We start from the raw sequence: 27,119 nt of genomic DNA, 5'->3' as shown, positions 1-27,119 counted from the left end.
AGTGACCCAGATGCTGGAAGGAAGTTGCGTGATGAAATTCACTCAAGTTGGATCAGGCTGTGATTTCATTTTTTTTTTTTTTTTACTTTGATTTCCGGTGTGATTTTGAATCCAGTCCTCAATGGGTTGATGATTTGGGTTTCCATTGATGATGATTGTTATGTCATTTTGGTCTCAACAAATTATACAATGTACATCAATGAAGATTTTCAACTTGAATCATTTGTTCATCCAGATCCAGATCTGTGATTGAAGTGTTCCCTTCAATGTTTTGAGCAGTGTAGTTGGAAATGTTACCACGTTTCACTGTGAATACTTACCAGGAGAATACACATAAGAAGTAAAAATGGTGCCTTGAGTATTAATTCTGCTGAATTCCTTGTGGTCTGTGGAGAATTCCACCTCAAAGGTCTTTATGCATCTGCAGATACAAATAGGTTAGAAATGCATGAATGACAGCTGTCTTGGTCTTGGTTATGCATAATACATATTATAATTATAATACATATCCACTGTATCACCATTGTTTTGCTACTATAAAGAAGTAACTTGATGCACATACTTGGAATCAAGGCAGTGGTCTGACCAGACCACCAGGACCTGGCCTTTCGTGATCCTGATGAAGTGTAATCCCTTGACCTGATTCAAAGTCAAATGCACTGGAGAGTTGATCTCTTTGAAATATGCTTCTCAGTCCCACTCAGGTCTTTTCTATTGGCTGTCTACCACTTGCATCCAACAAGCTTTCATCACAACACAAGCTTTGAGTAAGTGTTTTCATACGAGCATCATACTTGTCTTACTAGCATCCACACAGAAACATCTGACTGACAGCGCTGACACAGAAAGCACAAGACAGCTACAGATGTATGTACGTGGAGCACAATTACATGTTTGCCTTAACATTGTTGTGTGTTGGTTCTGACCTGGTCGGGCACTGCTTCAGGCTGGGCACAAACATGGACAAGGAGGACAGAAGGCACGGCCAGCTTGGCTTTCAGAGTCAGAGTGTCTGCTGCAGGAAGCGTCCAGGGTCCTCCAACATGGGGGTCCTGATACAATGACATCATCAGTGGCTCAAAGCATGGCTGTGTCCCAAGCTTTGAAAATAGTTTTTTCAATTTACAGATGGGATTATATAGTCCTCTACATCGTCCTCTATATGGTCCTCTACATGGTCCTCTACATGGTCCTCTATATGGTCCTCTACATCGTCCTCTATATAGTCCTCTACATGGTCCTCTACATCATCCTCTATATAGTCCTTTACACGGTCCTCTACACAGTCCTCTACATGGTCCTCTATATAGTCCTCTACATAGTCTTCTACACAGTCCTCTACATGGTCCTCTATATATTCCTCTACACAGTCCTCTATATAGTCCTCTACATATTCCTCTACACAGTCCTCTATATAGATGACTATATAGTCCCCTATATAGTCCTCTACATGGTCCTCTATATAGTCCTCTAGTCTTCTACACAGTCCTCTACACACTCTCTACATGGTCCTCTATATATTCCTCTACACAGTCCTCTATATAGTCCTCTACATATTCCTCTACACAGTCCTCTATATAGATGACTATATAGTCCCCTATATAGTCCTCTACATGGTCCTCTATATAGTCCTCTAGTCTTCTACACAGTCCTCTACACACTCTCTACATGGTCCTCTATATATTCCTCTACACAGTCCTCTATATAGTCCTCTACATATTCCTCTACACAGTCCTCTATATAGAGGACTATATAGTCCCCTATATAGTCCTCTACATGGTCCTCTATATAGTCTTCTACACAGTCCTCTACACGGTCCTCTACATGGTCCTCTATATATTCCTCTACACAGTCCTCTACATAGTCCTCTACACAGTCCTCTATATAGAGGACTATATAGTCCCCTATATAGTCCTCTACATGGTCCTCTATATAGAACCTCCTAGACCGGGAGTAGTGAGTAGTGACTGAGTGAGGGATTTCGGATACAGCCGATGTGTGACAAATAAAGTTAGGAATCGGCCTTACTGTTGATAGAGCTGGTGGCAGCAAAGGAAAACAGCATATGAATTAAAGCTGCACCAAACAAGAATTTAAATTTAAAATAATTGCTATTTCAAAATATTACGTAGAAGTAATATAGTATATTATGTGCTTCTTTCCAAATGCAATTACAGGAGGAAAAAGCTTTGCATACAGTATTGCAAAAATGTCTGTACACCACCTGTGGAAATGAACATGTGTATGACCTGCTCCTGTTTACCTGCAGAGTCCTGAGGAGTCTGAACTGCTCTGCTGTGGGGTAGTCTGGGCTGCCCATGCTCTGCCACAGCTGGTACGGGTTGCTTACATTGTTGTCAATGTAATAAGTGACATACACGAGACCTGGATAGCAAGCACAGACATTAAACACAGACATAAAGACCTGTTGGGCCTGGTTATATTGTTCCTAATCACCCTTTCATCTCAAATAAAATAAGATGTTAACAGCATGTATACCCTTCTGTGCAGCCAGTCCCTTCAGGTAAAGGGTGACATCATCAGTGGTAGTGGAGGTGCTGTTGTCATCACTGTTGTAGATCATCACTGCTGCCTGCCAGCTGTCTGAGCCATCAGGTGTTATGGGCTTGTGGCTGCTGGCAAGAACTCCCACCATGCTGTTGTTGCTTCCTGCTGAGCTCAGGACCTCAGCCAGGACCTGGGTCCCTCCTGAGAGTGGAACCACATACAGGAGATGCAACAGGGCCATTCACATAAGACTGGGACAGCAGCATCATGGGAACCTGAGGCTGCTTTAAGCCATGTTCACACCAATCGCTACTCACAACATTTGGACGACCACAGGATCATTTGTGTTCATTCAGGGGATAATTTGTGAGTTTGCCCAGTTGGAGGGGGCGGGGGTACTTTCATCATCATGGCTGAAATCAACAGTACCCCTGCTTTGTACATGTTGAAGTCCCAGATCCACCATGAAACCAAACCCCGTCCTGTCTGGGTTCCTAACATCACCCAGAGGTGATCGGTGGATTTCACCAAGCTGGATTCACTATTTAGCAAGACACACGTCGACTGCTTAACTACAACTCTAAGAACCAAAAATAAACTATTATGGGGTTATTTCATTTTTAAACGGATACCGACATAAATACAGAACAAAGACAATGGTTTGCCAGGCCTGTCTGCAAGACGACAAGCAAACAACTTTTAAAATGCTTGTTTACTGAATGGACTTTGGATTTGTTAGGCTATGCTAACATTGTAGCTGCACCAATTACCACTCAAAATAAGTGTTGTTTGTATCACAGACAGTCTGTGGTTTCTACACACACATGGACTCTGTACTAATATCAGCTACTACCTCGGAGCTCTGGGTGACCACACACAGGAGAAGGTTCCTGCATGTCTGATTCAGTAATGACAGGAGGAGTGTCTCAATGCTGATCGGCTTTCGTGTCACTCAAATTTATCATTCAAGTTGAAATGTTACAAATAGGCTCATTTCCCGTACGTGCCTGATTCACACCACCTGATGGGATTTTGCATCTTTGCACTGACTTTGTATGCAGAAGCACCCTGTGAAGAATGTGATTGCCCTTTACAAAATGCACACATATGAATCATCATAATGGCTCGGCCATACATTTCCACTCAGCCACATATAAACCCTGGAGGGTAGCTGTCTATTACCTAGCAAAGCCAGCAGGCCCATGACGGTGAGGACAGGCTTCCTGAGCAGCTGGACGTGAGGCTGCTTGGTGTTGTTGACCTGGAAGCGAGCGGTCAGTGTGCGCTGGGTAAAGGGGTGGGGGTGGTAGCTGAGGAAGGCATTGTCATTGCTGAGCAGGGTGTAGTTGATGGTGCTGTTAGGATCGGCCAGCAGCAGATCCTGGTGCTGGTGTATGACCTGTTGTAGGGAGCAGGACAAACAGAAGGTGGAGTCTATTTCAAAATATTAAAGGATTAATGTTGTATTTTGTATTTGTTACAGTCAGAAAGTGAGGATTATCTGATTCACATGAACATGTTTTTTTAAGTTATTGTTAGAACTTTAATGGTAGTATTAAGTACTCATATTGGTACTCAATACTATGAAGACCAACTGTATGTACTTCATTTCTATTTCTGCTTGAAAACACACTTGTGTACAACACAATGTAAAAATGTGCAGTGGTGCAATGCTGAGCTACTCACTGACAACACTTGGATGCTGTGTTCACAGTACAAGCAACAAAAAAGAAAGTAAATGGCCGAGCATGGCAGCCTCATGCCACTTAAGTGTTGCTGGAGCGTTCACCCCTGGGAGATGGTTAACAGCACACACGAGTGGTTGATGCTTCATGACATCATTGGAGAACTGAAGAGATGACACTGTGATTGCGTCGGGCATCGTTTGTTGCTTCTTACTTGCTAATCACTAGTAGACTGTTGCTGTGTCGCTCAGAGTGAACCCAACATGAAGCACAAACTCACTTAGGGACTGTTCCTTATTTATTTTAAGACCCACCAGAGGGATTTTCAGACCCCTGATCAGTTTATGCATAACCCCCAGCGATATCATTTATTTTAACATGACCCTGCAATCGACATGGGAGAATTAATATGACCCCCCCCCCCCCCGACAATTTATCAACTCAATATGTCTCATCACAAATATTGAGTGACGAATGATCAGTTATTAATATTTCACATCAATAAAAAATAACGAACATCTGCTCCAGTCACAAAAACTCGCCGACTGTGTGAATGCGTAAGTTAATAGTTGTATAATCTGACTGCCCCATCATAAGAGCACTACTAGATCTGACTGATTACATGAATGTGTTAAGTGCTCTGATAGCTCAGTGGTAGAGTTACCGCCCCATGTACCGAGGATCCCTGCAGTGGTCCTGGGTTTGAAGCCGCCCTGTGGCCGTCTTTTAAATCATGTCGTCCCTTGCCCCTTTAACTCTCACGCTGTCCTCCCGCAATAAAAAGCCAAAAATATAACTTTAAAATAATGAATGTGTTGCTTAGATGTATTGTTATAATGTGGTGTATGACAATATCAGCCTCATTCTTTCAGCTGCAATCCCGGCGGTGTAAAACGGACTTGGGAGCAAATAAAATACATTCATAATGTAACAAAGTCATTCCCTCTGATGAGAATCTGTATCTCTCATATAAAACATCGCTCTCTGAACACTAGCACTGCTATGAACTCACGATCCGCGCAACAAGCTTTTTGTTTTATGTATACAATGTTCCATGTAAGAATTAACTGTGTTAACTAACAAGTGTACAATTTTGTCACTACCAGTATTTTGTAAAACTTGCATTTTAACTGTCGACTATAAGGAGTAGTGGTCGATCAGTTTTTCAATAGCTGATGCCGATATTTAAAGAGCAGGGCGGCCGATGGCCGATCTATGATGCCGATATTATGTTTTACGTTGCATCTCTGTGCATGTGATAAATAAAGAACCTTGAACCTTTTGCATCTGATAAAATACAACAATGTAATTAATAACAACAAATGAGACACAACATTGCTATAGGGGGCGGGACCAAGTGATGCTTCAGACCGATTACAGATCAGTGGTGGGACCTCACTTCAGACTTGAGGTGTAAGCGGAACTAGACCGATCCTTTTAGAATGAAATGGCATCCGCTCCGCTCACCATGGCGCCGCCCCTGCGCTCACCGAGCGGACTCTCCAAGCGGACTCTCCAAGCGGACTCTCCAAGCGGACTCTCCATTTACTACAATAATAGGCCTGCAAGACGCAGCGGATGGCTCGCAGTGCCGGCAACTTGCTCTGCAAGGCTGCCTACAGATGTGTCTGCAGACGTTTTTTGTTTATCGGCCTTGTGAGCGCAGGCATTGGCCGATGCCCATCATCTCAAAATGCCATAAATCGGCCCGATTAATTAAAGTGGACGTAGTCATTGAGACACCTACTTCTTTGTAGATAGTAAACAGTAAACAGTTGCATTTTGGCCGTCACCATCTTGGATTTTTTGCAAACAGTAAAGGAAGTGATCATATTTGGACTGCAGCGGCGCAACAGGTGGACCTGACTGTTAAAGTGATCTCAATAACTTATTGCATTGGTAGCATGTTAGCGATGTCATAAGGTAGATACGCCCTAAAGCATACCCTGTGTTATTGTCTATTTGACTCTATAATTGGAAAATCATGTGATGGTGAAGTTCTACTTCCATGTCCTCCACCTCACCTTCACCACCAGGGCAGCATAAGTCACATCAGCCCTCCACTCCTGAGGCCTGGACCAGCCCACCAGCGGATCAGCCTCATCGTTGTAAATGGGGAGGCTGTTGAATTGGGGGAAACGCTTTTGAATCTCCCCCACTGTTTGGATCTCCTGCTGGAGGATGGGCAATGAGTAGCCTCCTCCCTAGAGGACAGAAACCGAACATCAGCTTCCACAAAAATGATTCTGATTGCATCTGTTTTACAATGAAGGCCTTAATACATCTAATATATATTATTTATTAAATATTTAATATGTGTTCTACTTTGAGCCCAGAAAAGCCCACCTTCTTGTGGAGGGCGATGTAGTCGATCCTGACCCCCGTCTCTCCAGTGAAGTAGTTGGTGCCATTGTAGCAGTGCTGCAGCATGGCCCAGCAGTATGGTGAGTGAGGGGGAGAATGGCAGGAGTCTCCTGGACCCCCAAACCTCAGGAGACCGCTGGCAGCACGCAGACCCTCCGAACACGCATCATAGTAGTTTAGAAACCCTAAAGATAAGTAAAGATAAGTCGGAAGCATGGAATGAAGGAGAAAACGCCTCAACTTCTCACTTGATGTATTACATTGTAAACATGAGTTTTCATTGCTAGTTTCAAGCATACACTGTATATAAGAAGTGCACATAGTCATTGAGACATCATCCATTGGTTTGCGGACTACGGGTCTGAAGCTTTGAGTTCAGCATTTTGACAAGTGACATCTTGGATTTTTTTTCCAGCCAGCTAACAGAAGTGATCATATTTGAACTGTGGAGGAGCGTCAGGTGGCAGAGCACTAACCCAGGAGGCAACTCACTGCATCTGGATTCTGGTGTGAAGCTGCTAACAAAGTTAGGTTAATAATTTAAGGTCAACTTTACAGCTAAGTGTTTAAGTCATCTTAGTAGCTAAATGCATTGTTAGCTTGGAAGCGACCTGTCAATCAGCAGGTAGCCCCGCCCCCTAAAGCATTTCCTGCTTTCTGGTCTGGTGGACTCTAAATAGACCATAAGGTACTAAATGAACATCATACTAGATTGAAGAACACTTGAAACTAGAGATTGAGACCATAAACTCATGTTTACAATGTTTACTGAGATAATACATCAAGAGAGAAGTAGGACCATTTTCTCAAAGACTTCCATGCAAACAGATTTTCTTTTTGCAATCAGAGTCGTCACCCCCTGATGGTCAGTAGAGAGAATGCAAGTTTAAGACACTTCAGCGAGGCTTCACTTTTCAGGAATGGAGGTTGCTGCCTGTTTTCATGTCTTCTTCAATACAGCATGATGTGAGGATACTTTTGGGCGGGGCTACCTTGTGATCAACAGGTCGCTACTCCAGACTTGCTACCATGCTACCAATGCAGTTAGCTACTATGACTTACACTTAGCTGTAAAATTGACCTTTAACTATGAAGCTAACTTTGTTAACGGCTTCACACCAGACTCCAGATGGATCCAGATCCAGTGAGGGTGCTGCTCCGCTGCTTGTGTTCATCAGATCCACCCGTCACTCCTCCACAGTCCAAATATGGTCACTTCCTTCACTGGTTGCAAGACTTCCAAGATGGCAATGGCTAAAATGCCAAACTAGAGGTTTCATAATTGTAGTCCAAAAACCAATGGGTGATGTCATGATGACTACACCCACTTCTTACATACAGTTAATCAAAGTTACGGAGTTTCAAGTAAGCATTTATCAAATGATACATTTTTTGTATAGTTAGTTAGCATATATAAGTGACATATCTATGAGAGAATGTGAGAACAAAATTGATGGGAACATATTTGAATTTCCTTGTACTGACATCAAATTGTCACGTAGGATGCATTATGGGTTTACCTTGAATTGACACTGTGACATTATCAAAGTCATGGTTGTTGGGCTCATTCCATGTTTCAAAGTTCCACTGAGATACACTTGCCAGTCCATACTGATCTGGAATCAAACAAAACACCACATCGATCACATTATGTAGGAACAGCATCATACAGAGCAGATTCAGTTTCTTGTAGTCAATTATTGTTGTAGGTTATGTAGTTATTAGACAATAAACATTTCATAAATATCCCCCTACATGACTCTATTGTTTATTTGTAAAACTAAAAAAATCTAATGCTTGCCTTCATTTTTCATAGCAATCCCTTCCCAAATAAGGAAATTATCATTTGGGTCATTCCATGTGAACAGCCAATATCGGGGTGCCATACATGGTACCTCTCAGATTTTGCTGAAAAGCGGTGAAAATAAGCCTTATGTTACCAAACAAGGGAATCTGAAGTTTCAGGTCAATATCTCAAATGGTCTGCTCGTGGCATCCATTTGAATTTCAAGTGCCACACCCCTTTTTGACACATTGGAATTTCGCATTCTATTTGTTGGCATTTTTGGAGGCCCATAACTTCTGTTCTAATAGTGATAGAAGGCTGGAAATTGGTGTGTTAGTTCATTGTAGTTTGTACTACAGTTTGTACACAAATCTGAAGAAGAATCAATATTCGTTACTGTTTGGGTGAGAGGTGGGTCACCAAAGTCCTAAAATATTTGATAATAATATATGGTTTTCACTTTTTGGGTGCCCCTAGCACCACGATTTACAGTATAATCATATGTATGGGTATAGGTATGGTACCACTGGTGGGGGTTTTATGGGGGTCCAAAAACCCTTTTGGGCAGACGTGACTCTTTTGGACACCCAAATGACCATGTGGGCACTTGATGATCCTAATGGGATTTATACCAGATAAAGATACATATTTGTTCTCTTTTAATGAAATAAAACCTTTGACTATGAAGCTCCATAATATGAATTTTATTCTTCATAATGCACCATTTTGGACATTTTTTTCAGAAGTCTGGAATGTAGATCAGGGAGAATTTAGTGATGATAAAGCATGAAAATAGTGGAAATAACTTAGTATTATGCTCAGTGATGGCAAACAATTAAATATTAAGACTGCTGGCCATTAATTTCCTGAAAATCACAAATTAACCCCTTATCCCCGATGAAAGAGACCCACCTGCGACAAGCGACTTGCAGCACGAGCAAGTCTGCAGGCTACTGATGCAAACCATATTCTGACACCAATGGAGATGTTTCAATGGGCAAAAGAAAACATTAAGAACATTACATTCTTCTTTGTTAGTGCAGAAGATATTGAAACACATGAGGAAACATACAAATTGGAGAGACGTTACGCCTCGGCCAAAACGATCAGTGGAACACGATCGCATCATTGCTTTATACCAATTTCCAAAAATAAGATGATGAAAAGAATATCACAGGATACAATATTCATAGATGTCGATGCAGGACAACAATCGGATTCAGAACACTTGGATACAGAACACCCGGAGGCAGAACACTCGCATTCAGATCAGCCACAAAACTACATTTTCCAGCCAGGAAAATACATTGCCTGTATCTAAGTCTAAATCCAAGTGCCCACATGGTCATTTGGGGGTCCAAATATGGGGGTCCAAAAGAGTCACGTCTGCCCGAAAGGGTTTTTGGACCCCCATAAAACCCCCATCAGTGGTACCATACCCTTCAAATTCATTTTGGCGAGTGCAAAGTTCCCAAATATAACAAATAATCCTGTTTAGAATAAATATGATCATTAATCGTGGTGCTAGGAGCACCCAAAAAGTGAAAAATAATTTTGGCCGTAAAAAAAAAAAAAGGATTTTGGTGACCCACCTCTCACCCAAAAAGTATCGAAGTGTTGATTCTGCCTCAGAATTGTGTAGTAGAAACTACAATGAACTACCACACCAATTTCTAGCCTTCTATCACTATTAGAACAGAAGCTATGGGCCTCCAAAAATGCCAACAAATAGAATGCGCAATTCAAATGTGTCAAAAAGGGGTGTGGCACTTGAAATTCAAATGGACGCCATGGGCAAACCGTTTAAGATATTGACCTGACACTTCAGATTCTGTTGTTTGGTAACATAAGGCATATTTTCACCGCTTTTCAGCAAAATCTGAGAGGTGTCATGTACATGGTCCAGTGTTTCCCCTACCATTGTACAGGGGCCGCCAGGCCAAGGAGACCTGCCGCCAGGCCAAAAAAAAAAAAATCAATACGCCAAAAATAAGCTACCTATCAATTAATTCATAAATCAATAATCATTTACATTAGGAGCGCCTCCGCGCAGCACAGTAGACTTGCTCCGCAAGACGCGCGGCCGCAACAATCCTCGCCGCGCGCTCCCGCTACGTTCTTCTTCGTGTACTTTACGCGCTTGATGTTGTTCTGATGCCGCTCTGCCTCGTTAAACCACCACGATGTCGCTTTCTACTTTGAAAACACGGAAAGTTGACACTGTATTTTGATAAGCTGTTGCACTCTTTAGACTCGTGGTGTGAGCGGAACCAGACCGGTACCGGAACCGGACCGGTGCATTTATAAGAAAAATGCCGCTGTGTGTCTCCGTCCAAAATCCGCTTTCCTCGCGTTGCCTGCTCGCACAGATCCGCTCGTGCGCACATTCGCTGATGCAGGTCGAGTGTTGTCGAGAAATATATGCAGAGACGGCGCTCCTTAAAAACAACATCAAGCCATGCGTGTGTAGTATTAGGACGTGATGACGTATGTACAACCGGCTAACGGGCCAAAGCCCGTTTGGGCTGGAGCAGTGTGAATGCAAAGCGGCGGGGGACCCCCCTGGGGCAATCGTGCCGAGGGACCCTACTGATCGCGCCCTTAGGCAGCCTATGTTAATAAAATAAGGATTGTTTTTTGATAAGCTGTGGAACTCTGAGTTAACCTATTTCTACCTGAATTTCTATGAACTATTAGGCTGTTGAGTAAACCTATAACTTATATTTTACTTGATAAAATAAGACAATATATGCACTCATATGTCGTTATAGTGTTTTACAGTATCTGTAGCTATTAATGTGATGCTCCTCATTTTCAAGCCATATTTTTCCGGCCCCTAATTTTGGATCATTTCCATCAACCGGCACCTTAATAAGTCACTCTCCCCTTGAATCCTTGAAAACCTTGAATACACTCTGGTTGAACAAAAATGTTGAATGCAAATATAATAATTGCAGAATTGCAGACTGCTTGCTGTGCCACCTGACTTAATCCAACTGCACCAATACACCATCGCACGCTTGTCGTCTGTAGGCTATAGGGTTTTTTCGGTGGGTACCATCGTAGGCCAGGCAAAGTAAGGCATTTAGGGGCCAAAAATAGAATAAATTGTAAAAGAATTTTTTTCAGCTCAGATAATTTCTAAGTCCTAAGAAATCCTAGTTGGGGAAATATGTTTAATTCTCATCAATCCGAGATGTGTGCCAATAAGGCGAGACATCAATACACCCCAATGGGGCAATTTTTTCCTTTAGTCCTATCAAAATGAAACTTTACACAATGAAAGTAACCATAAAAATAAACATTTTTCGTATTACAAGTTTCTTTGAAAATACATTTTAATATGCAAATGAGCTATACACTAATCGTACATGCCCACAATACACCCAAATAGGCTAATTTGTTTTCCTTTACTCCTACCACAATACAACTTTACATAGTAAAAGTATCCATGAAAAGTAACTTTTTTGTATTACAAGTTTGTTTTGATATGAATTTGAATATGTACATGAGCTCCATACTCATTGAATATCCAATCATCCTACTGCCAATGCAATGCTGCTTTTAGACTGGCCTCTAACCTGAAAACTGCCTGGCTTGGTAGCACCTACCAGGGGTATAACCCCCGCCAGTATAGTCTTCAGGGTCACGGAGGCACACAAGCCTCCCCACCACGACAAGGTAGCAACAACAGGGGAGGTATTTTTTTTGTTGGTGTTTTTTATTTTTTAAAGTTTTTTTTTAAGTTAAAAAAAAAATCCAGCCTGGATCCTCGACCCCTTCTCTATGGCTCTTGGTTCTGGAACCCCCTATATCAGTTCCTGGTTTGTTCTTTGCTTAGTTCTTCCCCTCTGGGTCATATTCATCTGATAAATCAGGCAACTGTGAGTTTGTGCAGCTTGTACCACGACATTCTCCGCAAATGGAAGTGCAAGGGAGTCCATGTTTTTTGCATGTGCATCTATTTGTGCTGCAGTCTTTCTTGCAACTACAGCGGACTACATCTAGTAGTTCTGATGGTGCCACAGGCTGATCGGTCATTATTGGCATTAATCTCCCATCCAAAACATGCCACCCCCAGTCTTTTGGGTCCATATGTTCACTTCCCCCTTTCCACTCCATCAGTTGGTAGAAGACCCGAAGACTATGGAACTTTGCAGCTGTTGACGTTGGGGGGAGAGTTTGAGGTTCCACTGGAGATGAGTTCTGAGTTACTTTAACACAGAATCGCCTGTATCTCAGCATATCCAGTGATTCATCTTTTTCGCCCCCATACAGTGCTACTAGAGCTTTTTCACCTGCTGCAAAGATTATGTCTTTTTCCACATTTTCCTTTGACTGGCTGAACACCGTAGCTTGTTCGAGAAAGCTAGTGTCATTTTTTACTTTTTTCAGTGCCATTCCCTTTCCTATGCCAAATAGACGAGACGTAGAATCACAGCCTGAAATGGCATGGAGAAAGAGGAGATTGTCACACACCTTGGGACCAAGTAACTCCTTCGTCTGCTTTATGCACCATATCCGTCTTGTTTTTGTTGCTTTCTTTGGTTCTGGTGCCAGAAACAGCTCCTGTGCATTCAGATCAGCATGATGCAACAAGAGTACTAACAAGTCTGTGTCATCACCTACTAAGACTGTGTCTCTTGTTCTGGCAGAGGTAATGGCAGTTTGGACAATGAGCACATCTGCATCGTGCTTTGCATGGTCTGTGATACACCCAGCCCTCTCAAGTTTATCCCTGAGGTAAACCAAGAACCGTTGTTTGTTTTCCTTATTGTTGAGGAACTGGTCCTTTTTGGTTTGGATGATCATGTCACCAGAAAAGTGTACAGTCACACCGGGAGCAACACCTGTTCGACGCAGTTGAGTGGCGTCTTTTATCGTGAGTTCTTCTGTGTAGCCATCAAAGACTATGACAGTAGCCATACCATACTTCTGTGTGACATATCTGACATACATGTCACACACACTGTCATAAGTGGACCCGTGTGGCCATGGTAAACGATGTAGTAATGCACCCCCATCCTAGTTTCACGTTACACTGAGCGGACTGCATTGATTTTCAAAGAAACTTCTAATACAAAATGTTTTACTTTTCATGTAGACTTTCATTGTGCAAAGTTTTATTGTGGTAGGAGTAAAGGAAAAAATTTAGGCTATGCGGATATATTTTGGGTAGCCTTTATTCGATTAGTGTATAGCTCATTTGCATATTAAAATGTATTTTCAAAGAAACTTGTAATGCAAAAAATGTTTATTTTTATGGTTACTTTCATTGTGTAAAGTTTCATTTTGATAAGACTAAAGGAAAAAATTTCTTTTACAATTTATTCTACGAAAAACGCTATTTTGCCTGGACTATCGGGCCTGAAAAAAATTCTAGGGGAAACACTGATGGTACCCCGATATTGGCTGTTTTCACATGGAATGACCCATCTTTCTTTTTTTCCTTATTTTCCACCGGTGTTTTCTTTTCCTTGGTTGTTTTGGACCTCCTCATTTCGGTTTTTAACGAGGACTTGGAAGCTTGTTGCTACTTCCCCCCCCCCCGTGATAGATAGAACGACCTGAGGGGGGAGGGGCTTTGTGTGTGCACGAACACAGCCCTGCGTGCTGATTGGACAGGATGATCCGGGCGCTGTTGATCTTTGCAAAACAAACAGGCTCTACGTGCACTTCAGAATTGTGTAGTAGAAACTACAATGAACTACCACACCAATTTTCAGCCTTCTATCACTATTAGAACAGAAGTTAATGCCCTCCAAAAATGCCAACAAATGAAATGCGAAATTCCAATGTGTAAAAAAAAAGTGAAATGAAATTCAAATGGACGCCACGGGCAAACCGTTTGAGATATTGACCTGAAACTTCAGATTATGTCGTTTGGTAACATAAGGCATATTTTCACAGCATATTTTCTCAGCTTTTCTGAGAGGTGTCATGTCTGAGTTGGCATGGAATGACCCATTTTAAAAACACTTTAAACACTGTTTCTCAATTACAATGAATGTATTTTCTCAGATTCAGTTTTTTGTCGGTGTCATTTTGACATACAAAACAATGGCACTCACCGATGTACCGCGTGGCTATGAGATAAACCAGATTTCTCCACTCGACCACTTGTGATTTGTCCTCAAAGTCAGTGAAATGGTTCGAGACACTGCCCATCAGTTCAAAACCTGACAACCAGATGTGCAGGAACTAATTACACATGAGATATTTACAGCTACCAGCATATTACATTTACTTTGTCATGATTCTTATACAAGTATGGTTTAATGTAGTTGGAAAAAGGCAACTGAAAGAACTCTGCTTTGGATTCTTAATAAACCCATTTGGATCATCAGTGCCACAATAATATTCACTTAACAATATTACAACCAACAAAGAGCCACTGAAAATTAACATTTCATTCAGTAACCCTAAATCTGGAAATCAGATGAAAACATTAAGTCTAGTGAGATTTTTTTGGGAAGAAGATTACTTTAAATATGTTCCAATACCTGGTTGGAGTCCATTAATCCACAAGAGTTCTATCAGCTGGTCTAGTTTAGTGAAGTTGTACTGGGGTTGGCCTTCAATGTCTCTGCAACAACATCAGACAGCAGTAATTTATCTTGATCATCAGAAGGCATGTCATCTTCATTCACATGAAAATATGGCTGGAGAGGTCTTCACTTGCTAGTTCACTTACTGTGCAGAGACCAGCTCCATCATCCAGTGTATCCTGACCTGCTGGATCCCTCCATGGGGTACTGAGCCCACATAGGCCAGGTTGAGCTGCTGGTCGATGCTCAGGTCAAACTGGTGTGCCTGGGTGTGAGGGAGTGGGGGACTACAGCACAAACAAGAGCCTCCTGTTTAACTTTGTGACAAATAAGTGGGTCAAAATATTATTCATATACCTTGTTCTTCAGCTGAATACCATAGACTAGAAAACAAGTGGATGGAGCCATTGTTATGTTATGTTGCCTTCAGTTCGGCATTTTGGTCGTCACCATCTTGGATTTTTTGCAACCACTGAATGGAAGTGACCATATTTGGACTGTGGAGAAGCGACTGGTGAATCTGATGAACCCAAGCAGCAGAGCTGTACCCCAAACAGCGACCTTACTGTATCTGATAGTAGTGGCACCAAGGTAGCGCACAAGACAGCGCACAAGGTAGCGCACCAAGATAGCCCACCAAGGTAGCGCAACAAGGTAGAACACAAGGTAACACACCAAGGTAGCACACCAAGGTAGCACACAAGGTAGCACACAAGGTAGCGCACAAGGTAGCGCACAAGGTAGCGCACCAAGGTAGCGACACCAAGGCAGCGCACCAAGGTAGCGACACCAAGTTAGCATCACCAAGGTAGCATCACCAAGGTAGCATCACCAAGGTAGCGACACCAAGGCAGCGCACAAGGTAGCGACACCAAGGTAGCGACACCAAGGTAGCGACACCAAGGTAGCGCACCAAAGTAGCATCATCAAGGTAGCGCACCAAAGTAGCACACTAAGGTAGCATCATCATGGTAGCGACACCGAGGTCGTACACCAAGGTAGCACCCTGACATTTCATATCACAGACATACTCTACGACCAGAGCATAACCCTTAGATTTCTTTGCGAACACGAGTTTTCTGAGGAAATTTCTGTGTGAAGCAGCATTTTGTTGGGGTTAAAGTCCCAGTCGGCAAGTCCAGCGGATCGAGGGCACGCAATAAAACAATAAAAGTAGCCTTGCGCCGACGCCACTTCCCTGTTTACCAGGCTGTTTCCATGATGCGAGTTTCACGGGAGAGTATGAAAAAGTTTTGCTGAATTTATGTGTCGAAACTTTTTCATACTCTTGCGTGAAACTCGCGTGACGGCATTGGCTGGGTAAACACGGAAGTGGCGTCGGTGCAGCGCTAGCGTTAGCAGCCGAGGATAGAAGCTATCAGGCAAGTGTTCTTTTAAATAAACTCCTGGGGCCCGTTCCAGAAAGTAGGTTTTCCTGAAACTCTGAGTTTGTTAACCCTGAGAAGAGGGATACTCTGAGTTTTCCGTTCCAGAAAGAGAGGTAACTCAACCTTTAGGTCAGTTACCATAGTAACTGACTCTGTGAACCTAACCTGGTCGCTGGCAGGTTTGCTTCAACATACCCTGAGTTTCTCCCTACATGTCTCCGCCTTTTTCCGGAATCTGAACCAACTCTGAAAAAAATTGCCGTCCTTTCCTCGTCAACCGAATCGATATGGAAATAAAAGTGATTCTAGCAGCTTTACGTCGGGAGAGGATTTTGATTACTTAGAAGGAAATTACCGTTTTTCCTACCGATCACATATCTAAACAATATTCTCCAACATTTTCGACATTTCATATTGTGGACATAATGCAGATTCTTTGCAGAGCTCATTACATTTTTCTAAAAAAGGACTTTTCTGTGTTGAAATAGCCGCTTATATTTACTGTTTAATATGTGAAATATGATTAAAATCATATGCCTTAGTCCAGTGATTTTCAACCAGTGTGCCAGATCATCAGGTGTGCCGTGGGAAATTTTCTAATATCACTTAACGGTTAACCCATTTACTCCTAAAGCGCCTGCTGAAAACGCCTGCTAAAATCCTATGCTATTCTAGGAAAAAGAACCTCATGGCCTGAGGGTTTTCAGAGAAAATAGTAAGCATTGTCCAAAATGCAGCCGGCAGAAGTGCTAATGTTGCGCTACGCAGCTCCCGGTAGGAGGGGCATGTTGCGCGACGCAGCATCCCGCGCGAAAATTAACCATTAGGCGAATTCGACTTGATGTAGCCGCCTGCAGCGCGCTACCTAACGTGATGTATTGTGGGTTGAAAGCGATGCATGATGGCTACAATTGTGTCCGACTTAGCAGCCGACTGCAAAGACGTCACAGGGTCGCGACCATATCACGTGACCCAAAACATCGCGGGAACAAGTTTTTAAGAGCCGCTTCTTGCGGCGCTTGGCAGCGCGGTGAAGGTTGGCTGCAACCGGCTTGTCCACACCTCCGCTACAGCGGAATGGTTCTCATTGGTTAAAAGTTCAATGACGTGTGTTCAGGTCCGCACTCGGCGGCCACCTTGTGGTGAAATGATAGTTTTTATTTTGGTCGCTTTGATCTCATTGCTTGATCTTAAGTTCCGTGCATTGTGTTGTGAGTCGGCCTATTATATGTGAGGTCTGGTTAATACAAACATAAAATGATAATACAAATATACTGGAAAAAAGAATGCCTTCCACATGTTGCCTTGCGTGCGTGTGTGTGTATGTAATATATATATATATTTATTTATTTATATATATATATTTATATATTACACACACACACAACACATCCTCTTTGGTTTGCTGCTGTGTTCTATCGCTTGAGCACCATAGTCACGTTGACTTTGTTGTCCGACTTGACGGCGTTTGGCTGCCGTCTCTTTTAGAGCCAGCCCCCTCAGACACCTGCAGCTCTCGTCGGCGTGATAAGTCAAGTCAAGTCAAGCCAAGACCATCCCGAACCAGCCTATTGTCGGGTGTCTGTGGTGTAATAAAGAGTCGCAGATAATGTAATACTCTTCTAAGTTCAGTGGGTGGCAGCAGAGGGCTTTAAATGCCTGTAAAGACAATAGTTAGTGCGGCGCGACACCTGACAGTGACAGTTTGGGATCAAAGCAAGACGAGCAAGTGACAGTGACGAAGAAAAAAAAAGTGATGGAGAAGTTTTTGAGAAGGGAAAATGCAAATGCCAAACAGGGCCCTGGACAAAATTCTGACCCAGATGAAGGCCCAAGTATGAGTGGTCGACAAAAGAAAAAAGACAAGACGGTGAGCTCGAGGCAATACAGCGAAAGCTATCTTTCATTTGGATTTACTTTCACCGGGGATGCAACGGCACAGAGTCCGCTGTGCTTGGTGTGTGGTGAGAAGCTATCCAATAGCGCCATGGTGCCAAGCAAGCTTAAACGCCATCTCCAAACGAACACCCTTCCGTTCAAAACAAGCCGATGGACTATTTTGTACGCTTACGTACAAACAATGAGAAACAGGCAACTCTTTTGAGAAAAACCACAAAGGTAAACGAGAGAGCCCTCAAAGCTAGCTACCTTGTTGCTGAACTCGTAGCTAAAACCAAAAAGTCCCACACTGTGGCAGAAACATTAATACTGCCAGCTTGTAAAGCCATTGTGAATGAGATGCTCGGCCCTGACGCGGCCAAAGAGATAGCTAAAGTGCCTCTCTCAGATAACACAATTGCGAGACGTATTGATGACATGTCTGCGGACATCGAAACTGTTGTTTTGGAAAAGATGCGCATCAGTAAGAAATTTTCCTTGCAACTTGATGAGTCGTGTGTGTCTTTCTACCACCGTGAGGCCCTCGTTGCAAAGACCTTACCAGCAGATCTAGCTCCTGTGTTGGATGATGTTGTGCGCATAGTGAACTTTGTGAAGACGCGACCTTTGAAATCTCGCTTATTTGCGTCTTTGTGTGAGGAAATGGGGGCGGAACATAAAGTCTTATTGCTCCACACGGAGGTCCGGTGGCTGTCGCGCGGCAAAGTGCTGGCCCGTGTGTATGAGCTGCGAGAGGAACTGAAAGTGTTTCTGACAGACGAGAGGTCCGATTTCTCAAAGCTGCTTTCAAGTGATGAGTGGTGTGCAAAGCTGGCATACCTGGCTGATATATTTCATCATCTGAATGAACTGAACACACGGATGCAAGGCCGAAATGAAAACCTGCTTACAAGCACTGATAAAATGAACGGATTCCGTTTAAAGGTGCAGCTCTGGCAACAACATGTGCAGCGTGGCAACCTTGAGATGTTCCCACTCACCGAGAAACTGCATGATGGCAACACTGCTGCAATGTGCGAGGTGATTGGCAAACATTTGAAAACTCTGGAGGAGAAGTTGTCATTTTATTTCTCTTCAGCCTTCACAGAATGCCTTGACTGGGTTAGGGATCCATACAGCTCAGCATCCGTTGCTGGAAAGGACATGACTTTAAAGGAGCAAGAGGAACTCATTGAACTGAAACAAGATCGCGGTTTAAAGCTAAACTTTGCTGATCTTCCTTTGGACAGTTTTTGGTTGTCTGTTGCCAAGGAGTTCCCCCTTCTGGCCAACAAAGCTATTTTGACATTGCTCCCGTTTTCAACCACATATCTGTGTGAGCTGAGCTTCTCAAGCTTGACTGCGATAAAAACTAAAAACAGAGAGAGATTGAGAGCTGTTGAGGAAGAGCTTCGTGTGTGTCTTTCTACCATTCCTGCCAGGATATCCATTTTGTGTTCATCGAAACAGGCCCAGGTTTCACACTAAGTGAGAAGTATGGCAGAAGTGCGGCTCCGGAACATGGCGCCACGCCGCGGGGGGGATTCTGGGAATTGGGGTTGTCAGTTGACAAAAGGGGTTTTGTTAAGTTATTCTGTTGTTAGGGCTAAGTGGGGTTAATGGGTTCGGGATGTTATATGGTTGTGTGTGTGTTCTATTAACATGTTCATTTTCATTGTTGTTGACACCGTCACTGAGAGTGACGTGTCCGTTGGTCAGGTGTGCCGTGTTTCTGTCATGTGGTATGTGCGTTAAATAAAGGCAGCTCTCGTTGTCGTGCGGTGTATGGGGCACGAGAGTTGCGTCACTGCGTAATCTGGGCTCCCGTCTCGTCCGTCCCGTACTGCTCGCCAGGCCCACAATAAATTTAAAAACTATATTATTAACTATATGTATTATATGTACTGTGTTAGAGTGTCATTTTGTCTCATTTTGGTTGGTGGTGTGCCCCAGGATTTTGTAAATGTAAAAAGTGTGCCGCGGCTCAAAAAAGGTTGAAAATCACTGCCTTAGTCTACGTATTTGTGCAATATTTTTATGCTTAATTTTCAGCTGAAGCCAGTTTCTTTTTGTGGCTGGGGGATTACACCGACATGAAAATGAGTATTTGTTCATTGCGCTACTTTGTGAACCACGGGAGTCGAACCCCTGTTGTCTGCACTGTAGGCAGTGTTGCTAACTGTTACACCACAGTGTCGCTCTGCAAGGTTGAAAATAAAGAGTTATTACCTTGATCGATTGTTTCATTCAGTTATACACATTAAGTCAGGCCGTAAATGTCTGCCATGCCAACTATCTCTCCTTTGATGCAATTACGTTGCTCTGCTTCTAAGGATGAGCTCATTTTCTACATAAACACTCAGTAATATCTAATAACGCTCTCCCGGTTGCCATGGTGAATCGTAGTATCAGAGCTCCATTGATGATGGCTTTGTAGAGTCGGCAGGCACACCCGTAACTCAGAGTTAACATACTCAGAGTTGATTGAACTCAGAAATGCTATTCTGGAACCGAAAACTCAGAGTTGCCCATCTCAGAGTTGGTCAACTCAGAGCTCAGGGTTAGGTGCAGAGTTTGTTGAGCCTGCTTTCTGAAGCGGGCCCCTGGTGTACCTACAAACTTTCAAATGCCTCGTTTTCTGAGTACAGACCCTATGTGTACTACTGCAGAAGTTTGGTAACATTCCATGCATTATAAGTGGGGTAATTTACGAGATATACACACTGTACCATCGCGCCAGTACTAAGCCATAAGGCCGATAGCCCTATCTTAACCAATGTTGACCATCGCTAAAAATGCTTCTGGGGGGGGGTTTGTTATTGTTTTGCTGAAAAGTGGTGAAAATATGCCTTATGTTACCAAACGAGGGAATCTGAAGTTTCAGGTCAATATCTCAAACAGTTTGCCTGTGGCGTCCATTTGAATTTCAAGTGCCACACCCCTTTTTGACACATTGGAATTTCGCATTTCATTTGTTGGCATTTTTGGAGGCCCATAACTTCTGTTCTAATAGTGATAGAAGGCTGTTAGTTCATTGTGGTGTGTATGGAGTTAGATTTGTGTCTTTATGACATGCGAGAAAATAAATGATCTGAGAGAAAAAAAAATATTTGAGAGAAAAAATTATCACACTGATAGCAAAAGATAATAATATTTGAGACTAAAAAAAGTTTTGAGAGAAAGTATTTTTTCATAGAACATAAAAAATATATACATTTTAAAAATTATTTCTGAGAAAAAAAAAATCTCTCTGAAAATATATTTTTTTAACTCTCCAATATAGATTTTTTGCTATCAGTGTGAACATATTTTCTCTCAAAACGTTTTTCTTCTCGCTCTCAAAACCTTTGCTCTCGAAGCAATTTCTTCTCGTGTCAGGATTTTTCTCTCGTGTCAGGATTTTGCTCACGCCGTGAAAATTATGTCAGGGGCGGGGCCACGTTCCTATTGGCCGGTCGGGTGAGCCCGACGAGCCTCCTATTGGCCGGTCGGGTGAGCCCCGTCTTGGGAGTCGAACTGAATCATTACGCCATTGTCGATTCACAGGCATGGGCTGTGTTTGAAATGCCATACTAACGTACTGCCTACTACATACTCAACGTGTATGTACTGCATACTGCCTACTAAATGAACGTTTGAGTATGCTGCTGTTCACATGGAAGTTTACACATATCATACTACATTTTTTTTGTTTTTTAACTTTATTGACATCTCGTCCTCATCTTCTCTCACGTAACTGAATCGATTACATTAGCGGTTCTAGCTCCCGTTAAATGGAAATTACTTATCAAAATATAAAGCATGATTATTATTACACTTAATTAAATATTTCTAAATATTTTAAAGTCAAATTACAATTGTCAAATGTTTTCTACAGTTTATATGCGCGCTCCCACGCTTTTCCTCTTTCTCCCTCTTACCTGAGTAGCTTCTTCACTTGCCATCGATCGCGACTATTAAGCAGCTTTTATCGATCATTAATCGTCCGTTCATAGATCGTATTATACCTCTGACCACGGAACACCAGCAACCTTCACCACGGAGACGACGGAGGCAATCTGCCCGTCGGAGGAGCTACATTATTCACATGTACATGGAATTTGGATTTCCCTCTGAAGTAAGTAATATGACTTATCTGGTTTAAATACGTTCCTTTATTATTTGATTATCAATAGATGTGCATATGCATGCATAAACAAATGTAGGCTACATGTAGGCTAATATAAGTGGTTTTAATAATATCATGTGTGAGTTTGGTGTGATTAAAAATAAACAAGTACAAGCAAGTGGGATATTAGTGAATAATTTATTAGACAAATAATCCATGTTATATATACACAGGTTGCAATACGTGTATGATAAGAAGAAATAAGTAGTTTATCAACAAATGAATAGGAAAGCATTCAGAATAAATGTAATATCTGATGTTTTCTGTTACAGGTTGGTGCCAGACGGCCGTACTGCAGGTCAATCCTCCTGTTCCCTCGATGGGCCTCTACTTCGGGAAGGGGATTTAAGGAAGGACTTCTGTCTTTCAAGGCGTTCCATGGAGAACCTCGTCCACTGCTTACTAACAGAACAGATGGGTTCCATGTCCATAGTTCCACGGTGGTGAAGGGGGTGACAGCGCCGAAGTCAACGAGCCACTCCAGCAGTCCTGGGACATCCTCAGAGGCTAGTAGCTGCGGTGTCCGCTCCAAATGTCCAGATCCCTGTGTTGCAAGAACATGATTATTGTTGAGGTTTTATTTGTGTTTATCAGTAGTGCAGTTTATAAGTAATACCACACAGTAGTTCTTACAGACAAATGTTTCCTGTTAAATGTTTTACAATTATTAGGTTGTGTACAAATCTAAATAATAAATATCTGAATATGATTGTTGACTCGTGTTTTGGCCTGCAGGTCTATTTCCCTCCTGCTCTGGAGGAGAGACCCTGCTGCAGTGGTTGGCATCATGGCTGAGTAGATGGGGTGTAGTGGAGTAATAGCAGGTCTTTGCTCCATCACCTCATCCATGACCATAAACACTTCCAGTGTGCAGCAGTGACCTCTCCTCCCTCAGTGCTGACACCGTCAGTTCCTATAAACAACATATACATACATACAAACACTTATCGTAATCATTGTTTAGATCAACTATTCACCACTAGTCATATATTAGAATATGGACAGTAATACTGTTCCACATGGGATAAACTTAATGGACTCTGATGTTTTAACACATTGTAGATATTACCCAGCACTAACTTTGCCTGATTATTAATAAGAAAGACAACTTCATTCATGTTCAACAGAACGTTTCAGGTAGACCTCTCAGGACAGCAGGACATCTCCCATCTATATACGCTGGTGTTCAACCTTATATCATTGAGTAGCTTAATATGCAACAGTAGTAGTTAAGGCCTGCATATGAGAATTATAACATTTAACACCACATTTTCTTAAATGAAGCCTCTCAGAGCAGCATTCCTCCTGCCGGTGAACGTCTCCTCATCGTTCCCTCCACCGGATGAGGCGCTCGGTGTCTGCATCCGTCCCTTTAATGAACGGTGCACCGCGTTATTTACCGCCGTTAGTAAATATATAACCACGGTTTAACATAAGCACTATATTCTTAGTTAACGTCGGTAAAAACGGCACATTTGCCGCTTCGGTTCCGCTCGCTAACCTCTATGGTAAATTACCGTCTGTAGGCTAGCCGGCTGGCAGGACCTTCGATTCGTAACGTTAACGTACAATTCCAACAACAATAAAGTAACGTTCATTATCAAAACTATTTAAAAGTCAGCTGGAAACATAAAAATCGTGTTACAGTATACTTACATGTGTACGCGGTTTGTGTCGGGCTGTCGCAATCGTCAGCCATTATCCAAAACTTTTCAGAAGTCTCCCAAGACTCCCAAGACGGGGCTCACCCGACCGGCCAATAGGAACGTGGCCCCGCCCCTGACATCATTTTCACGGCGTGAGCAAAATCCTGACACGAGAGAAAAATCCTGACACGAGAAGAAATTGCTTCGAGAGCAAAGGTTTTGAGAGCGAGAAGAAAAACGTTTTGAGAGAAAATATGTTCACACTGATAGCAAAAAATCTATATTGGAGAGTTAAAAAAATATATTTGAGAGATTTTTTTTTTCTCAGAAATAATTTTAAAAATGTATATATTTTTTATGTTCTATGAAAAAATACTTTCTCTCAAAACTTTTTTTAGTCTCAAATATTATTATCTTTTGCTATCAGTGTGATAATTTTTTCTCTCAGATATTTTTTTTTCTCTCAGATCATTTATTTTCTCGCATGTCATAAAGACACAAATCTAACTCCATAGGTGTGTACTACACAATTCTGAAGGCGGAACCAACATTCCTTACTGTTTGGGTGAGAGGTGGGTCACCAAAGTCCAATTTTTTTTTGACGGACAAAATTATTTTTCACTTTTTGGGTGCTCCTAGCACCACGATTAATTCTAAACAGGATTATTTGTTATATTTGGGAACTTTGCTCTTGCCAAAATGAATTTGAAGGGTATGGTACAACTGGTGGGGGTTTAGTGGGGGTCCAAAAACCCTCCTGGGCAGAGGTGACTCTTTTGGAACCCCATATTTGGACCCCCAAATGACCACGTGGGCACTTGATGATCCTAATGGGATTTATACCAGATAAAGATACATATTTGTTCTTTTAATGAAATAAAACCTTTGACTATGAAGCTCCTTAATATGAATTTTACTCATCAAAATGCACAATTTTGGAAATTTTTTCCAGAAGTCTGGAATGTAGATCAGGGAGAATTTAGTGATGATAAAGCATGAAAATAGTGGAAATAACTTAGTATTATGCTCAGTGATGGCAAACAATTAAATATTTAGACTGTTGGCCATTAATTTCCTGGAAATCACTGATTAACCCCTTATCCCCGATGAGAAAGAGACCCGCCTGTGACGAGGGACTTGCAGCACAAGCAAGTCTGCAGGCTACTGATGCAAACCATATTCTGACACCAATGGAGATGTTTCAATGGGCAAAAGAAAACATTAAGAACATTACATTCTTCTTCGCTAGTGCAGAAGATATTAAAAAACATGAGGAAACGTACGAATTGGAGAGACGTTACGCCTCGGCCAAATGGATCAGTGGAACACGATCGCATCATTGCTTTTTACCAATTTCCAAAAATAAGATACGGATGAAAAGAATATCACAGGATACAATATTCACAGATGTCGATGCAGGACAACAATCGGATTCAGAACACTTGGATACAGAACACCCGGAGGCAGAACACTCGCAGTCAGATCAGCCACAAAACTACATTTTCCAGCCAGGAAAATACATTGCCTGTATCTATGATGATGACTGGTTCATTGGAAACATTGTTGAAGGTCAACTCTGCCCGGGAGGGTTTTTGGACCCCCATAAAACCCCCATCAGTGGTACCACACCCTTCAAATTCATTTTGGCAAGAGCAAAGTTCCCAAATATAACAAATAATCCTGTTTAGAAAAAATATGATCATTAATCGTCAAAAAAAAATTGGACTTTGGTGACCCACCTCTCACCCAAACAATTGATTCTGCAATTTTCAGCCTTCTATCACTATTAGAACAGAAGTTATGGGCCTCCAAAAATGCCAACAAATGAAATGCGAAATTCCAATGTGTCAAAAAGGGGTGTGGCACTTGAAATTCAAATGGATGCCACGGGCAAACCGTTTGAGATATTGACCTGAAACTTCAGATTCCCTTGTTAGGTAACATACGGTATATTTTCACCGCTTTTCAGCAAAATCTGAGAGGTGTCATATACATGGGTGGCTTAGTTGGCACGGAATGACCCAGAAGGCACATTTTCTCACAGACTTCTATACAATCACTTCTTTCTACAACCGGAGGAGTCACTCCTGATGGCATGCAGAGAGAATAGAGGTTTAAGCTTCACTTTTCATAACCAGAGTTTGCCACCTACTTAATATGAAAGTGTAGCCCAATAAGAGTTAAGAGTCAGTAGGGGAATTCGACTTGATGTAGCCGCCTGCAGCGCGCTACCTAACGTGATGTATTGTGGGTTGAACTGATGCATGATGGCTAGGATTTGTGTCCGACTTAGCAGCCGACTGCAAAGACGTCACAGGGTCGCGACCATATCATGTGACCCAAAACATGGCGGGAACAAGTTTTTAAGAGTCGCTTCTTGCAGCGCTTGGCAGTCTACGGCGGCTGCAACCGGCTTGTCCACACCTCCGCTACGCGGAATGGTTCTCTATTGGTTAAAAGTTCAATGACGTGTGTTCAGGTCCGCACTCGGCGGCCACCTTGTGGTGAAATGATTTGCCTTTTTATTTTGGTCGCTCTGATCTCATGGCTTGATTTAAAGTTCTGGGCCTGGTTTCCCGAAGCCTTCTTAAAGCCTTCTTAACGCTACGTCATTCGTAACCCTTACTTAGAGTTCCTACTTAACATTTCGCGTGTTTCCCGAAACGTTCTTTGCTACGAATCTCTTTCGTACGTCATACGTTGGTAAGAGTGGTCTGGAGCGCTCTAAGAGCCTTCTTAGCTCTACCGTAGTGATGTTTCAGCTCCTGATGCTAGTCGCCGCCACTGTACAGTAATCCAGAAATCCCCGCTGCGCATGGAACTGCACATTGCCAGTGTTGTTTCACCAATTGTTTTAAGTCATTCATGAAGAAAATAAAAATAAAATACGCATGCATTTCATCACAAGGCTAAGCTTTACCTCAACCTCAAAAGTAGCCTAAGTATATTACAGTGTCAAAGTCAAGGGATGCACAATCCTGCAAGCAATTTGGGAAATTGGCACATCGTCAAACAATTAAAAAATGTCATAAATGGACGCTGGTGTCGGTTGTGAACGGTGGCAAAACTGTGGCAGCGATACAACGTATCCCCGTGCTGAACCAAAGACGTCGCCGTCCTCGGAGCCATTGGAATACATAATTTCATA

General features: G+C 42.4%; 1 protein-coding gene across 5 annotated transcripts in view; it reads right to left on the bottom strand.

The window, feature by feature from the left end:
* idua (alpha-L-iduronidase) overlaps positions 1-27,119 on the bottom strand; it is a 32,080-nt gene that overhangs the window by 3,512 nt on the left and 1,449 nt on the right. The window contains exons 2-13 of one of the 5 annotated variants that reach the window (XM_084024141.1): positions 15,038-15,178; positions 14,847-14,929; positions 14,415-14,522; positions 8,078-8,173; positions 6,540-6,742; positions 6,218-6,397; positions 3,691-3,907; positions 2,500-2,709; positions 2,264-2,385; positions 927-1,100; positions 563-639; positions 321-421 (exon numbers count right to left, since the gene is read on the bottom strand). In XM_084024141.1, coding sequence (XP_083880267.1) covers positions 321-421; positions 563-639; positions 927-1,100; positions 2,264-2,385; positions 2,500-2,709; positions 3,691-3,907; positions 6,218-6,397; positions 6,540-6,742; positions 8,078-8,173; positions 14,415-14,522; positions 14,847-14,929; positions 15,038-15,178 — 1,712 coding nt within the window. Of the gene's footprint in view, positions 1-320; positions 422-562; positions 744-926; positions 1,101-2,263; positions 2,386-2,499; positions 2,710-3,690; positions 3,908-6,217; positions 6,398-6,539; positions 6,743-8,077; positions 8,174-14,414; positions 14,523-14,846; positions 14,930-15,037; positions 15,179-27,119 lie in introns of those variants that run through there. The other 4 variants (XM_084024142.1, XR_014598129.1, XR_014598130.1 and 1 more) reach the window with 4 other exon arrangements.

Source organism: Eutrigla gurnardus (assembly GCF_963514095.1).
Source record: "Eutrigla gurnardus genome assembly, chromosome: 13".
Classification (NCBI taxonomy): Eukaryota; Metazoa; Chordata; class Actinopteri; order Perciformes; family Triglidae; genus Eutrigla; species Eutrigla gurnardus.
This window is presented reverse-complemented; position numbering and strand designations above follow the sequence as displayed.